General features: G+C 35.3%; 2 protein-coding genes and 1 pseudogene across 4 annotated transcripts; all 3 read right to left on the bottom strand.

Moving 5' to 3' along the window:
* Nucleotides 1–633: 633 nt before the first annotated feature.
* LOC110696992 lies at nucleotides 634–3,802 on the bottom strand (annotated as a pseudogene).
* LOC110696991 (spindle assembly abnormal protein 6-like) lies at nucleotides 2,398–5,200 on the bottom strand (the record flags this gene model as incomplete). The annotated part of the gene is made up of 2 exons (XM_021874329.1): nucleotides 2,398–4,966; nucleotides 5,043–5,200. Coding segments are annotated over 2 exons (1,287 nt in total), but the record flags the coding sequence as incomplete, so codon positions are not given.
* A 2,814-nt stretch (nucleotides 5,201–8,014) lies between these two features.
* On the bottom strand, nucleotides 8,015–10,993 carry LOC110696988. Of its 3 annotated transcripts, none has more exons than XR_002506449.1 (2): nucleotides 10,963–10,993; nucleotides 8,015–8,247 (listed from the first exon to the last, which is right to left on the bottom strand). XR_002506449.1 is itself a non-coding variant. In XM_021874325.1 (2 exons), exons 1-2 carry the CDS (start codon nucleotides 10,101–10,103, stop codon nucleotides 8,208–8,210), a joined length of 342 nt encoding a protein of 113 aa, XP_021730017.1. In that variant the 5' UTR covers nucleotides 10,104–10,189; the 3' UTR covers nucleotides 8,015–8,207. The 3 variants fall into 3 exon arrangements, 1 of the variants encoding a protein (XP_021730017.1); XR_002506448.1 differs by lacking the exon at nucleotides 10,963–10,993 and adding an exon at nucleotides 9,034–10,192; XM_021874325.1 differs by lacking the exon at nucleotides 10,963–10,993 and adding an exon at nucleotides 9,802–10,189.
* Between the last annotated feature and the right edge of the window lie 3,200 nt (nucleotides 10,994–14,193).

Below are 14,193 nucleotides of genomic sequence, written 5' to 3'. Positions count from 1 at the left end.
CCACGTTGAAGGTCATTAAGTTTATAAGACTTTTCCACATTTTGTAATACCTTATACATTACTTTCAGAATCTCATTAAACCTAATACTCTCAGAAATCACAACACAGAGTAGTTTGTAATACTTTTCTGTACCCTCCATCTCAGTTTTAGCTCCATTGAATATTCTAATGATACATTCATGAACCAAACTAGCACTAAACTCAACAGGAAGTGGGTCATAGTTACTTTTAAAATAAAGCATTTTTGCACTCGTAAATCGAAAACCAAAAATCCTCAAAATCTTTACTTTCCACCAATTTCCCCCAACCCCTACAGCCAACATATAAATTGAAGGTTTGTGTACCAAAATATCAACTAAAAAGTTCTCTCTGAACATAGGTCACTATGAAAAAACACCCTTCTTTATAATCAATTGATTCTCCACATTTCAATTGGGGCATATCTTTCTTACATTACACTTATGACCCATATAACCGATACAAAACCTAGAAGACAATCATCTCAATCATTTCCAAGGAGCATTAGAATGCTCAAGATCTAAAAAGAACTTATCTTTATCGGAAACTTGATTTGGATGAAAATCCTCTTCTCTAAAACTTTCTGAACACTTTTACTCGTTTCTCCTCTTCTTTTTTCGCCCCATTTGTTCAAATTCACTCTGTTACACAAAACGAAAAATGATAAAGAGAAAATAAAATTAGTCTAGCAAGTATCTTGACTCTCAAATAGACTGCCTGCCAAAAAGAAACCATGTTGTGACAGTGACAAGCAAAATTAAAATACAATCCGAAGACATGTTCCTTTAGTAATTTATTTTCTTACATATAAATCTAACATCATAAATGGTACTATTGGAATTAAAATCGTGTATTCTTATTCAAAGTTTTTAGTTTAGTTCGTGCACAGTTTAAAGGCTAGAGAAAACTCGACAAAATAAGCAACAGTCAGTTTAAGTAGATAAAACAAATCAAAATTAGGTTCAAAAGCTTCATGGAGTGAATTACTAGAACTCAAGATAACAGAAGGTGCTGGCATTAACTTGAGGCACAACACAAACTGAAATACATTCCAAAACAATGTAAAATTCACCAATGCAGAAATATCACACAAGCAAATAAGAACTATAACTCACAATTAATAAAGAAGTTTAGTGTCACCACATTATTAATGTAGTGCAAGTTATTCGACCATGAGAATGATTAGCGTGCCAACAACACTAATGTGACCTCCGGTGAAAGCTTTTAAAGATATAAAAACTACAAAAACCAAATTAATTAAGGCATCGGATGGAAAAAACACCTTACAGCTCAAATTTCCAATTCAATAATTTAAAATTATTAAAACATAACTTTCTTCCTCCCTTTAATTTTCAACAGCTTCCCATATCCATACCCATACCTCTCAACTAGGGTGGTTATTGGGGGGTCAGTGCTGGTACCATTAGGGCGGTCGGTCAGGGTCAATGTGGGTCAGGGTCCAGGTCGAGGTAAAAGTGAAAGCCATTAACTTCTACTTTCTGCTATCAGTTCCTGTGCATACCAGTTGCTAGTGAGAATGCTCTTATCATAGAAATTTACATAGGTTAACAAAATTCTTTCAAATTGATCATATGCTCTGAATTCACTGACAATGTTCATATAAAATCAGATATATTAACAAATTTAAACATCAAAATCACCAAAATGATCATGCTTAATCCACATCACAATACATCATGCTTCACAATGACAAAAATACAAACCTAATCGAATGGCAAAATTATCGAATACTCTGCCTCAGGAACATGATTTAAAGGACTGAAATGTGTACTTACAGAGATTAGTGAGTCCATTAAAAATTTTATAATTATATCAACCTATATAACCTAAACCCTTTGCAACATCTACATTCCACATAAATGACATACATAATAAACCTAGATGATGAAGAGATTTCTCTCAAAAACAGTCACACTAATCAATTATACAGAAATAATTCCTCTTAATCAATCTTATTAAAATTATCACAATTTGAGCCAAAAATGCGCAACAAAAAAGCAAATGCCGACGATCAAACATTAACAAACTTTAACAAAACGAAAACAATCAAAATGAATCAAAATTGAAGAACAGATTAAGAGAGAGAAAATGATGATACCCTGAAAGCTGAGAACTCTGAGTGCGCAGCAATGGAGGAGAGAGAGAAAGGTTTCTGGAAATTGTTACTGGGGTTAAGTCAGAGAAGGGGTGAGTGGGGCTGACCTTAACCATTATTATTGGGTTTTTCTTTTGATTCTTAAATTATTGGGCTCTAAAAACCCTATAAAATAAGACAAAGCCCTGTCCACTAACATTGAAATGGTACCAGATAGTAAAGGCAAAGGGTTATGCATTCAAATGTTTCAGACAGGTTGCATCTTTTTTTTTTTTTTTTTTTTTTTTTTTTTTTGTTGTTGTGGTGATGCAACAACACTACGACAGGTTGCGTCTACATGCTGACACTGCTAGATCGAAATGAGACTAGTAGGCATGTCATGATATTAATAATACAGAGTACTGAAGCTCATATTCAAACCAATAATTAAATAAGTCCACAACAAGAAGACCTTAATTGGAATATTACCTGAAGCCCTGACCACCCTTTTTTTCTTGTCATTTGCTTTACCATCAGCCTCCAATATCCGCACCCACAACGTTTGCCGTTTTTTCTCACCATCGAAAAATGTCTTGGAAGCATAATATTTACTTCCATAATCATATCTCCAATCAGTAATACCTTCCATGAAGTCAGTATTGTCCACCTCAAATTCATTTGTTACGGCCTTATAAAAGCCCACGATCAAGAAAACTTGCCTTAAGAACAAATTTGGTGTTTTCCTTCATAAAATAGTTCTCTGCTCCATCTTTATTATCAATGCTCACAAGAAAGAAATCTGGACACTCCCACTTTCCGGTTTTTGCTGATAAGTGAAGAGACTTCACTTCTAGTCCAATTAGCAAAATCTTTACTCTGGCACAAAAATGCCATTTCTCAGCCATCTACCTTTCCGCCTATAAGAACGTGCCAAGCACCATCAGCAGCTTGCCAAGCAGTTGTAGGATCTCTGAAATTGCTAGAATCAATGTCACCATCTGTTTCAGCAATTACAGGATTATGAGGCGACTTAACCTTTTAGGTTAGATGGGGATCAGCGGGGTCCTTAGGGAATGCCAAATTCTGTGACTGAAAATTCTAAGTGTCTGCACCAGTATAGAAAATGACAGGTTTTCCTCCAGGGAGCATGGTGACAGACCTGGAGTAGCAGCAACCCAATTCATAAGGCTCGGTTGGGTTAAGGGCGTGTTCAATGTGAATCTAGTTGACAAGATCATGTGAGATTGAATGAACCCAAGTCATATTCCCCCCATATAGCTGAGTAAGGATTATACTGATAGAACAGATGATAAACACACTTGTAGTATAATGGTCCTATACTTAAATACAGAGAACATCTCAATCAGTTTCATAACTTTATGATGCATAAACAACCAAAAGAGGATATGACATACCATTAGGATTTATGAGTTCATTAGCCCCGATACTTCAAACTCCTTTTTACTTAATTTCCCAACCAGGTCTTCAATTTGAAACATTTCTAGATTCAGCGATCCCAGATATTTGACCGGCTTCTTCTGTATAAACCTTTTACTTGGCCTTCAAGGAAGCAAGTTTCTCCTTCAATTCTGTAACTTCAATCTGTCTGAGATAATTTTTCAACCATCTCTCTAATTTCAACTTCATTTGATTCAGCAATTCCCTCTGCTTCATGAGCCTTCTCTTCATACTTTTTCACTTGGCCTTCAAGAGCTACAAGTATTTCACTGAATTTCAGCCTCTTTATCAGCTAATTTAGCAACAGTCTCCTTTAACTGTTCTATCTCCGCCTCTCTAGACCCGGTTATCACAGATGCTTCACGAACCTCCTCCTCATATGCTTTCACTTGGTTTTCAAGGGCACTCAACCGTGCACCCAACTCCTCGACTTCCTTCTCTTTCTCAGCTAGTCTACCACTTGTTTCCTTCAACTGTTCTTCAGCCTGCAAATGACGAGCTTCAGCAGCAGAGTGCTGCTCAAAAGATCTCAAGTGTTGCTCAGTTAATTCAGTGATGGTATTCATGTGAGAGGCAAGTTGAAGAGAAGTGGCTTCTTTTTCTGCATCAGCCGAATTAAGCAATTCCAGAAGCTCATCAACCTTGTTCTTCGTCTGGGAGTTTTTTTCCACCAAAAGTTCCTTCTCTGAAAGAGATTGTGCCACTTTACCCTCAGCTTCCTCAATCATCTTTTTAAGCTCTTCATTAGAGCTTTCTAAGGAATCTACCTTAGCAACACTCTGATGCAATTCTTCTGTTAGAGATGCAGCCTTCAGTGCTTCTTCACCGACCTGTTCTTCTAAACTTTGTACCTTATCTTCAAGAATCTTAAATTTCTCAGACAATGAGTTAGCCTCAGACTCCTTTTCGCTGAAATTTGCCATTGTCTCCTGCATTTTTACCTCAAAGTCCCTAGTAGAAGACTCGTGTAAAGATTCAAAATGCATTTTACTTGCAGTTGCTTCCTCTATTGCTCTCACTTGCTCCTCTAATTGATCCTCAGCAGCTTTCAGCTTTTCCATAATTACACACACCCTTAGTCCAGAGCCCTTTAGATCATTTTCAATGCTTTCTAGTTTCTCCTGTGTAAGAGACAATTCACCACACAATGATTCAAGCAAATTTTCAGCTTCCCGAAGCTTTTTAGTGGAATTCTCCAATGCTTCTTCTGAACTTCGTTTCTCTACTTTCATTACATTCAAAGATTCCATCAGCCCCACTTCCTTTTCACTTGCTGTTTGAAGTGCACTCTCAAGGTTCAACATTAAAGATCGGAACTTCTCGATTTTTCCAGTGAGTTCAGATACCATGCCTGAATATTTTTTTGATTCAGCTTCGGGATCCCCGCATTTTTTACTCCCAGTGAGCTTATATTCACTTCAAAGCTCTTCAATTTTCTGTTTCTTTTCTTCCAGCAGCGATTCAAGGTCACCCATGTTTTTTCTCAGCAACCTCAATTATGGAGTGAGAAGATTTTACTACATTTTCTAATTCTGCTGCACGAGAAGGTAATTCTTGCTCCAACTCCTCTATTTTCTTCTTTGAGATTTTGGACTCAAGATTAAGACTTTCAAATGATTCTTTAACACAGAAAAATCCTTTTGATTAGTTTTCATGATCTTCCAAAGTATCTTGCAAAGACTTCGGCTTTTCATTGAAGTTATTTTCAGTCTCTACCATCTCCTCCTGCAACTTCTTGTGATTCGGTTCAAGAGTTTCATACTTCTTCCCACATTCTTGCAGCTTTACTTCAGTCGATAAGGCCTCATTTTTCAAATTTGCATTCTGTGACTCAGAATCGTTTAATGCAGCAGCCACTCTTTCTAATTCAGTCTCAAGCTCGTTTATCTACTCCAGTGCTTCAAGGACTTTTCTGCTAGATTCACTAACAGATGATTTGCTTTCTTCCACATTTACTTCAACATCTCGAAACCTATCTTTCATTTCCACAGGTTCTCTCTCGACCTTAATGAACTCTCCATCATCCAGAGAGCTTTCTTTTTCTTCTTTATTACCATTTTCCTGTTGCCAAACAAATTCAAGTTTTAGCTATATAAAATAAAAAATTAAAAAAATGATATTGCAGATACTTATAAGCTATATTTAACACAAATCTACCTCAATTGGCTCCGTAACACTAGCAAGCTTATCCTTGACTTCCACCACTAGCACCTCTATAGTTTGTTGAGTTTCATCTTCCATTAATAATCACAATACTTGACCTCAAGTCATTATTTCTGTCTTTTAACATGAAGTCACAAACAAGCATAAATAACTGCAATCAAATGGTGAATCAAATGATGGCAAAAGTTGAGAACTTCAGAGAGATGGCATAACTGAAATCAAATGGTGAAGCAAATGTTTCATGTGAAGCTACTCTTTACATGCATCATCAGGGGAAGACAGAATATAAAAGAGTCAAGGCAGCAAAGAGAGATGAGATCAAGATACAAGATCAACAGTTAGAATGAGTTCAACACATAAGGCAGCTCTTAAGCAACCAAACTAAGGAATCCATTTCAAAGAAAAATTGAGTCAAGAAATGTCTGAAGCAGAACGCCAGTTACTTTAATCCTCATGGCTAAATAAAAAGTCATCAAAAATAACGAAAATTAATTAGAAAGCATCTCATACCATAAGTAATCCATACAGGTTTACCATCTCATTATTATTCCCCATCAAGTCAGTCTGGCACTGCTACATTCTTCCAGTGTTCCACTTCTGTCTCTATTTCCATTCCAGCCATAATGTTCAAAGACCTGAACATTTTTCTGTTCATCAGAAACTACAAGGCTGAGTGTACTTCCATCGATCAGGAACTCGCTTGAAAAACAATCAAAATGACCCAAAATCCTTTGCTAGCAAGCTAAGTTGAGAACCTTGTTCCTTCTAGTTGAGAAAATATATGCTTTCATGAATATCCTGAAGAGAATAAAAAAAATTACCTGCAACAGTCAAGAAATATATAGAAGAATCATTCTTTATATAAACATCAGTTCTCTATTTCAGAAGGTATTGAAAAGCAATTAGAGATGAAAAAGAAAAATAAAATTATGATTCATAATACTCAAAAAAAAAGATACAGAGTCCTTCGAATCTAATATCTACTATCTAAATTTTTGTGAAATATCAAATCACATCGAAAAAAATATGCACAAAAAAAACAAAGTAGACAAGAAAATTACCCCCGCCAACATAAATAATCAAGAAATATATTGAAGAGACATTCTTTATATACACCTAAGTTCTCTATTTTAGAAGGTATTGAAAAATAATTAAAGATGTAAAAAAAATTATGATTCATAATACCAAAAAAAAAAAAAAAAAAAAAAAAAACTGTAAAATATATAGAAAAGATAAAAGTGTAGTTCGTATCTAAAATCTACTATCTAAATTTGTAAAATATCAAATCACATAGAAAAATATGCACAAGAAAATTACTCTTGCCAAAATCTAGCAATGAACCATGGAACTAACATTTCTACCACCAAAATTGATTTTATAACTTCATAATTGGAAAAAAAACCTGAACTTGCAAAGAACACCATAAACTCGAAATTCATCCTCAAGCTCGCATTTGGTAACTTACCACGCTTCCCCGTTGCTGCCCCTACTCCCAACCGAGCCACCGCGCAGCAGCCAATCAGCCGCCCAAACTCCTACTTCCCTCAAACACCCAAAATCGCAACAATCAGCTAGCTACACACAATTCTCCTCTTACTTGTTATGCTGCACTCCAACCATAACACTGACACGACAAGCACCACAATCTGAAGGGAATGGTGGCTTAACATATGTAGAGGTAAGCCTGCAAATAGAAAAGAAGCTAAAATAAAATAAGAAAAATTAAAAAAAAAAAAAAATGTACGAGTTAAGTACAAATACAATCTCTAAAGTTTAAACCATTGCATTTAATCTCTCACCTTTTAAATGAGGCAAATTGGTCCATTAACCACCAGGGAAAGCAATTTCCAGCCAATAACTGTTGATGTGGCAATAGGTTTAGGGACCTTTAAATATTATTTGTCATATAATTTACATATATTCTAGAAATAGTTTTAAGGACTTGTCCGATTTAATTGAATAAGCTAAGATTGCGTGTGTGTGCGCAATTTAAGAAACTTATTAGGCTCATTCTCTTCTTTATTCTAATAGAATACAATAAATATTAGTGATGCAAATTTTAAAATTGTTGATAATAAAAATAAATATAAGTAAAAAAATTATAAAATAAAAATTGGTTTAAAAAATAAAAACATCTGATGAAGTCATAGAGTATTTTCTTTAATTGAATAATTAAAAAAAAAACGGTTGATAAGTACTTGTATAATTGTATTTTATCCTAAAAGTTAGATTCGGATGGTACTTTTTTTTTCAATTTAGGATGGTTGTTCTTAAAAAAAAAAAAAAAAAAAAAAAAAAAAAAAAAAAAAAAAAAAAAAAAAAAAAGGTAAGAAGGAGTAATCTGGCAAATTGACATTTATCACCCAAAATCTCTCTTCACTTTATATATTAGATAAATAGAATAGTTTAGGGTAAGTTGGCAAATGTAATGATGTTGAAAATAGTTTAGGGATCGGGTTGACACGCGGCGCAATCAAATTGGGAATGGTGGCTTAACATATGTAGAGGTAAGCCTGCAAATAGAAAAGAAGATAAAATAAAGTAGTAACTTAGTAAGGCTCAAAGAAAATGGTAGTCAATGCATGGAAGTATTAGAAGTGTATGTGAATTGCTATCTACTCATCTGTAACTCATAAGCATAAACTATCAATCAGGTGCATTATCATATAGCTTAATATGAAACCATTTGGGAAGAAGAGAGAGATGACCCAATTTCAAAAACCAAATATTCAAGTCAAGTAAAATAGATATATTCATCAAACTTCATGAAAAGCTCTTAAACAGAGTTTATGTTCATAAATATACCCATTCAAAACCATTAAATCAATGAGCTCCAATGGAAACTGAGAACTGAGCCTCAAATGAGTCATAACTAATCCTAGGATCATTTTCGAATGTGTTAGTTTAAATTAAACAAGAAATCTTGGAAAATTTTCACAAAATGGTTGAGTCGGACACTTGGACACGTAACCGTGTCGGCCATGGGTACCCGAGTCCGAGAATCATAGGCAATATGTGAACATTATCTTCAACAAATAACCAATTATTCACAGCAATATATAAACAATTTACCAACACAGCAAAACAATTTACCAACACAATTTTCATCAAAATTTAAATTATAATTACATAGATAGAACTGAAAACAATCTATGAATCGCGACACTATTCACAGCAATAAACCAGCACTCCAGCAGCGCTCTTGATCAAAAGACAGGAACAAACATTGCTGGAAGAAGAATAAAATTACGAGCATATAATAAACCAACAAAAAAAAGGGGGGGGGGGGGGGAGATTACCAGTAGGTCGATTTCTTCCTGCACATGTATTTGCTCAATCTCCCTACTCATTCAAACAAATTAATAAGGTTGAAAGTATATTGTAGTCAAGAAAGCAGTAACAAAACAAAGTTCTGATTGATCCATATGCTTTTCAAAAGCCATACGATGAAATTTTTAGCATTGAGAACTGAGAAGTATACACCAGGAAGGACATAATTGTACCTAATTTGATATCACTCTATTTGCTGGTGGCTTGATAAAGCCATTTTCAGGTGAATTGACAAGATCTTGAACTCATTTCAGAAACTTGAGTCATGACAGATTTACCACCATTCTCAACATGCCAAAAAATCATAATGATGAAATTTATGCAGCAAAACAGGGACAAATGGCTTACATGTTATAATGTAAGAATTAAGCACCACCAAAAGAATTTTCAGTTAAGCCAAGGATGACAGAAGATGAGCAGAAGAGCAGAGCAAAGAATGAGCACAATTGAAAACAACTACTCATAATTAAACAATGTTTATCTACTCATTCTTTCTAAATTTTATCCAAATTCTAGTTGAGAAGGAAATTAAAGTTCACTTCTACAGAAAAAACTCCAGAAATATATCATCAAAGAAAAAAAATATATTCCAGAACAAACTACAAAATTTTCTTCTACAGATCAGTTACGATTAATCAAAGTTCATTTAGAATCATTAGATAGAAGAACGTAGAGAACAAATATACTGTAAGAGTAAAATTAACTTTCAGTGATTAGGCATCCAGGACCATAGATACCAGTTGGGTGGAACAAAAGGCAAGGCAAGGCAAGGCAGAGAATCTCCGATCATCCAACATGCAGAGAATCTCCGATCATCCAGCATGCATACCGGCGATGGTTGTTGGTTGGTCACCGTCAAAGGAGAGAGAAAGAGAGAACAAAATCGCCGGCGGAGGTCTATGGGAGGGCCTTGAAACTCCGTCATCGCCGGCGCTTTCGTCGGTGAGCCGGGGTTTGTGTTTGGTGGGTATTTACAAGGAGAGAGAGAAGGCAGAGCTTTGAGAGATTCCTCATACACATCTGTTACAGCAAATGCCATCCCAACAAAAATCTTTTCACTTCTAGATCTGAAATTTGGAACTCAACTCAAAGTCAAAAGAAAAAAAAAACCCCAAGTACACTTTATCTGTCCGTTTATAGCAAAATCTAGGGTTCTGCAACTTTTGTTTTTTCACTTATTTTTCTTTTTATATTTTATTACTACTATGCTGTACTACGCTACTACGTATATTATTATCTGTCCAATCTCCATTGGACTGTATTTTATACCATACTACATATATTATACTCCCTCCGCCCACGAATATCTGCAACAAAGTACAAATGGGTGGACTCCTAGGTAAAACTTTTAGGGAATATTAAGTGTAGTTGGGTGGGTTTAATTAATGAGAGAGAAAAGTAAAAATACAAAATTACCCATATGATGATATATATAAACTAAACATTTAAGTGTTGAAAAATAAGGGTATATTTGGTATTTGTAGTGTGAACACAAATATTTGTAGTGTGAACACAATATTTGTAGTGGGTAATAGGTGGTGGAGAGGACCACTAACCAAAAAGTGAGTAATAGTGGGTAATTAATAGTTAAATATTACCAAAAAATGAAAGAAAAAAATTTGGTGCAGATACTCCAAGCATCCAAATTTGGCAAATGTTACAGATATTCGTGGGCGGAGGTAGTACAATACTTTGTATATCTATATGACATATGAAGTATGTATGAGTACCTAACACGCTAACCCATGCCGGGCGGACCCGTGAGAGGTTTCAGCCCAATAGGGGTCTTCTCCTTACCAACCAAAATAAGAAAATTAAAAAAAAGAAACGTACGAGTTAAGTACAAATACAATCTCTAAAGTCTAAACCATTGCATTTGTAGCATTTTAATCCCTCACCTTTTAAATGAGGCAAATTGGTCCATTAACCCACCAGGAAAAGCAATTTCCAGCCCATAACCGTTGATGTGGCAATGGGTTTAGGGACCTTTAAATAATATATATTCTAGAAATAGTTTAAGGACTTGTCCGATTTAATTGAATAAGCTAAGATTGCGTGTGTGTGCGCAATTTGAGAAACTTATTAGGCTCATTCTCTTCTTTATTCTAATAGAATACAATAAATATTAGTGATGCAAATTTTAAAATTGTTGATAATAAAAATAAATATTAGTAAAAAAATTATAAAATAAAAATTGTTTTAAAAAATAAAAACATCTGATGAAGTCATAGAGTATTTTCTTTAATTGAATAATTAAAAAAAAACGGTTGATAAGTACTTGTATAATTGTATTTTATCCTAAAAGTTAGATTCGGATGGTACTTTTTTTTCAATTTAGGATGGTTGTTCTTTAAAAAAAAAAAAAAAAAAAAAAAAAAGGTAAGGAGTAATTTGGCAAATTGACATTTATCACCCAAAATCTCTCTTCACTTTATATATTAGATAAATAGAATAGTTTAGGGTAAGTTGGCAAATATAATGATGTTGAAAATAGTTTAGGGATCGGGTTGACACGCGGCGCAATCAAATTGAATCAATAGCTACATTAATAAAAATTGTCATTTTACATTGCATTTCCCCAAGTTGATTGTTCATTTGGTGTAGAGGTGATCAAAAATCGGGTCGGACCGAGCCTTAACGTAATTTCTCGTGCCCAAACCCACAAAAAAGTAGCGGGCTTATCAGGCCAAAGCGAGCTTTTTGGGCTTTTTTCGGACTAGGTTCGGGTTTTTAACTAAAAATGTATTTTTAATTTTTTCATACTTGTCCAAAGCCGCCCTATTTTCGGGCCGGATCCGACCGGGCTAGCGAGCCTGATCAATGTTGATCACCTCTAATTTGGCGGGATAAAAATCATCAGAAGCTTCTTTATATACTCATACTCCAAAAGACTCCCACAAGTTACTTTACATCTCAACTCAAACTTAAACTCAAAAACACGAGCTCCATTGTTATGTCTGGGTGGGAATTTGGAGAAGCATATAAGTCAAAGAAGAGGAAAATCACGCGACTACATTAACATCATTTCAAGGTATATTCACACTCATTTTCTATTTTTTCATTTTTAATACTTTATTTTTATTCTATTGTCTTTCCTAATTTTCAAGACTAGACAATATTGCATTTTTTTCATTGCATAAATTTTTTTTAAGTCAACCAATCAATCAATAATCAATATAGTTAAATTTCTCTATTTTTGTCATGTATATAAATCACGTACAGATTTTTTTTAGGAAAAATTCATGGGAATAATCCCACCTTTGGGCCGTTCGTTTTTAATAATCCCACCTTTGGATTATTTTTAAATAATCCCACCTTTACCCCCCCATTCTTTTTTAATGGTCCCAACCGGTCATGTAACCTGTTATAACAGGTTACATGACACGTGACGGCCTGTGAATGGGAAAAAAAAATTAAAAAGTTAGATTTTTTAAAAGAAAAAAATAAAAAAATAAAAATAAAAATAAAATAACCACCCAGCCCCCAACCACAGCACCGACACCGGCGTCGGTGCGCGACGATCCCCTCCCTGATCTGAGGAGATTTCAACTAAGGTGGGGGTATGGGTGAAGGTGGCTGAGGTCGCAGTTCAGGTAGGGTGATGAGGTGGTGGTTTCGGTTCAATTGGTAAAGGCAATAGTAGTTTGGTAGGTGGTCTCGGGTTGGGGTATGGGTGAAGGTGGCTAAGGTGGTGGACTAGTGGTGAACTAGAAACCCAACCCTAACCCTAAACGCCTTTTCCGTCCCGATTCCGGGTCCCCCTTCCCCCGTTCCAATTCCGGCAACTCTCCCCTTCCCCCGAACCTATTCTAGCCTCCCTCCCCTTTCCCCTGCTCGAGTTTTGCCACCCACACATTCCCCCGCCACGATTTCAGCCTCCCTCACTTTCCCCTGCCTCAATTTAGGCTGGCCGGACCACCCAAAATAGCGACGATGACGACGTGAGCTTCGATCTCATGGTTGGGGCTGGGGAAGAAGGTGGCTGGGGCTAGTGGACGACAACAACGCGGTGGCTGGGACTTGTGGAGGAGGTGGCTGGCTTACTGCCGTTTTTTTGTTTTTTTTTTTTTATTTTTGTTTTTTAATATAAAATTTTAGACTAATTGTTATAGTGACACGTGTATTTTAAACCAAAAAAAAAAATTACCTCTTCAACCGGTTACTAGTCACCCGTGACCATTAAAAAAGAATGGGGGGTAAAGGTGGGATTATTTAAAAATAATCCAAAGGTGGGATTATTAAAAACGAACAGCCCAAATGTGGGATTATCCCATGAATTTTTCCTTTTTTTATTGCCTGAGCTGAATTGTTTTTAAGTTTTTCTAAAATAAAATTAAGTGAATGAGGGTGTTTTGGATAGTCTATAATTTGAACACCAACTTTTACTCGGGATATTTTGACTTTTGCTACCACTAAAATGCACAATTTTGAATTTTACTACCCATCTAAATTTTTATTTGATTTTACTACCACCCAAAATCAAAAAATTTAAATTTTACTACGGAAGATGCTCCAAAGTAAGTTTAATTACGAAACTAATTACGAAAGTAGACGTGTGGCAAAAGTATTTACCAAACTAAGCTTTTGGGGTAAAACGATGTCTCGGACAGCGTTTTATATATTGGTTTTTTTTCTTATAAATAATACATAATTTCAGAATTCCTTTTAGAAATTAAAATTTCCAAATTTCCAAAAAAAAAAAAAAATAGTACATAAAACGCTGTCCCAGGCAGCGTTTTATGTACTAAATGAAATTTGGGAAAAAAAATTATAAGTATGTAAAACACTGACCCATAAGCGTGCGGTATGCAACTTTATAGGAAAACGAAAAGTTGTAAATGATCATAGAATAAAAAATACGAATGCCCTCAATTAGTGTGAGTACTCGTTTTCACACGGAAAATCGAGATCTACGAGAATACGCGGTCCACGTCGTCCAATTCTGTCGGGTTTGAGACGATTTAGGAGAATTTTGAGGGTTAGGAAACTCGAGAGGTCATAAGTATGGCCTCGGGGGTCCGATCGGGGCAATTTTTTTTTCAAACACCTTATTTTGAATGGCACAAATCAGAAATCTAACCGGATCGGCCGCCCAATTCCGGGATAGAGAGATATTGCATCCGAACTTC

Source organism: Chenopodium quinoa, unplaced genomic scaffold (genome assembly GCF_001683475.1).
Source record: "Chenopodium quinoa cultivar QQ74 unplaced genomic scaffold, ASM168347v1, whole genome shotgun sequence".
NCBI classification, from domain to species: Eukaryota; Viridiplantae; Streptophyta; class Magnoliopsida; order Caryophyllales; family Amaranthaceae; genus Chenopodium; species Chenopodium quinoa.
The sequence above is the reverse complement of the archived record's forward strand: the minus strand, read 5'-3'. Positions and strand labels throughout refer to the sequence as shown.

Bases quoted from the DNA above. Each gene is read 5' to 3' on its own strand.
- LOC110696988 (XM_021874325.1), bottom strand. From the start codon at position 10,103: ATGGCATTTGCTGTAACAGATGTGTATGAGGAATCTCTCAAAGCTCTG. The intron at 8,248-9,801 runs GTATCTATGGTC...TTCTATTTGCAG, and splicing joins CCTTTTGTTCCACCCAACTG to GCTTACCTCTACATATGTTA.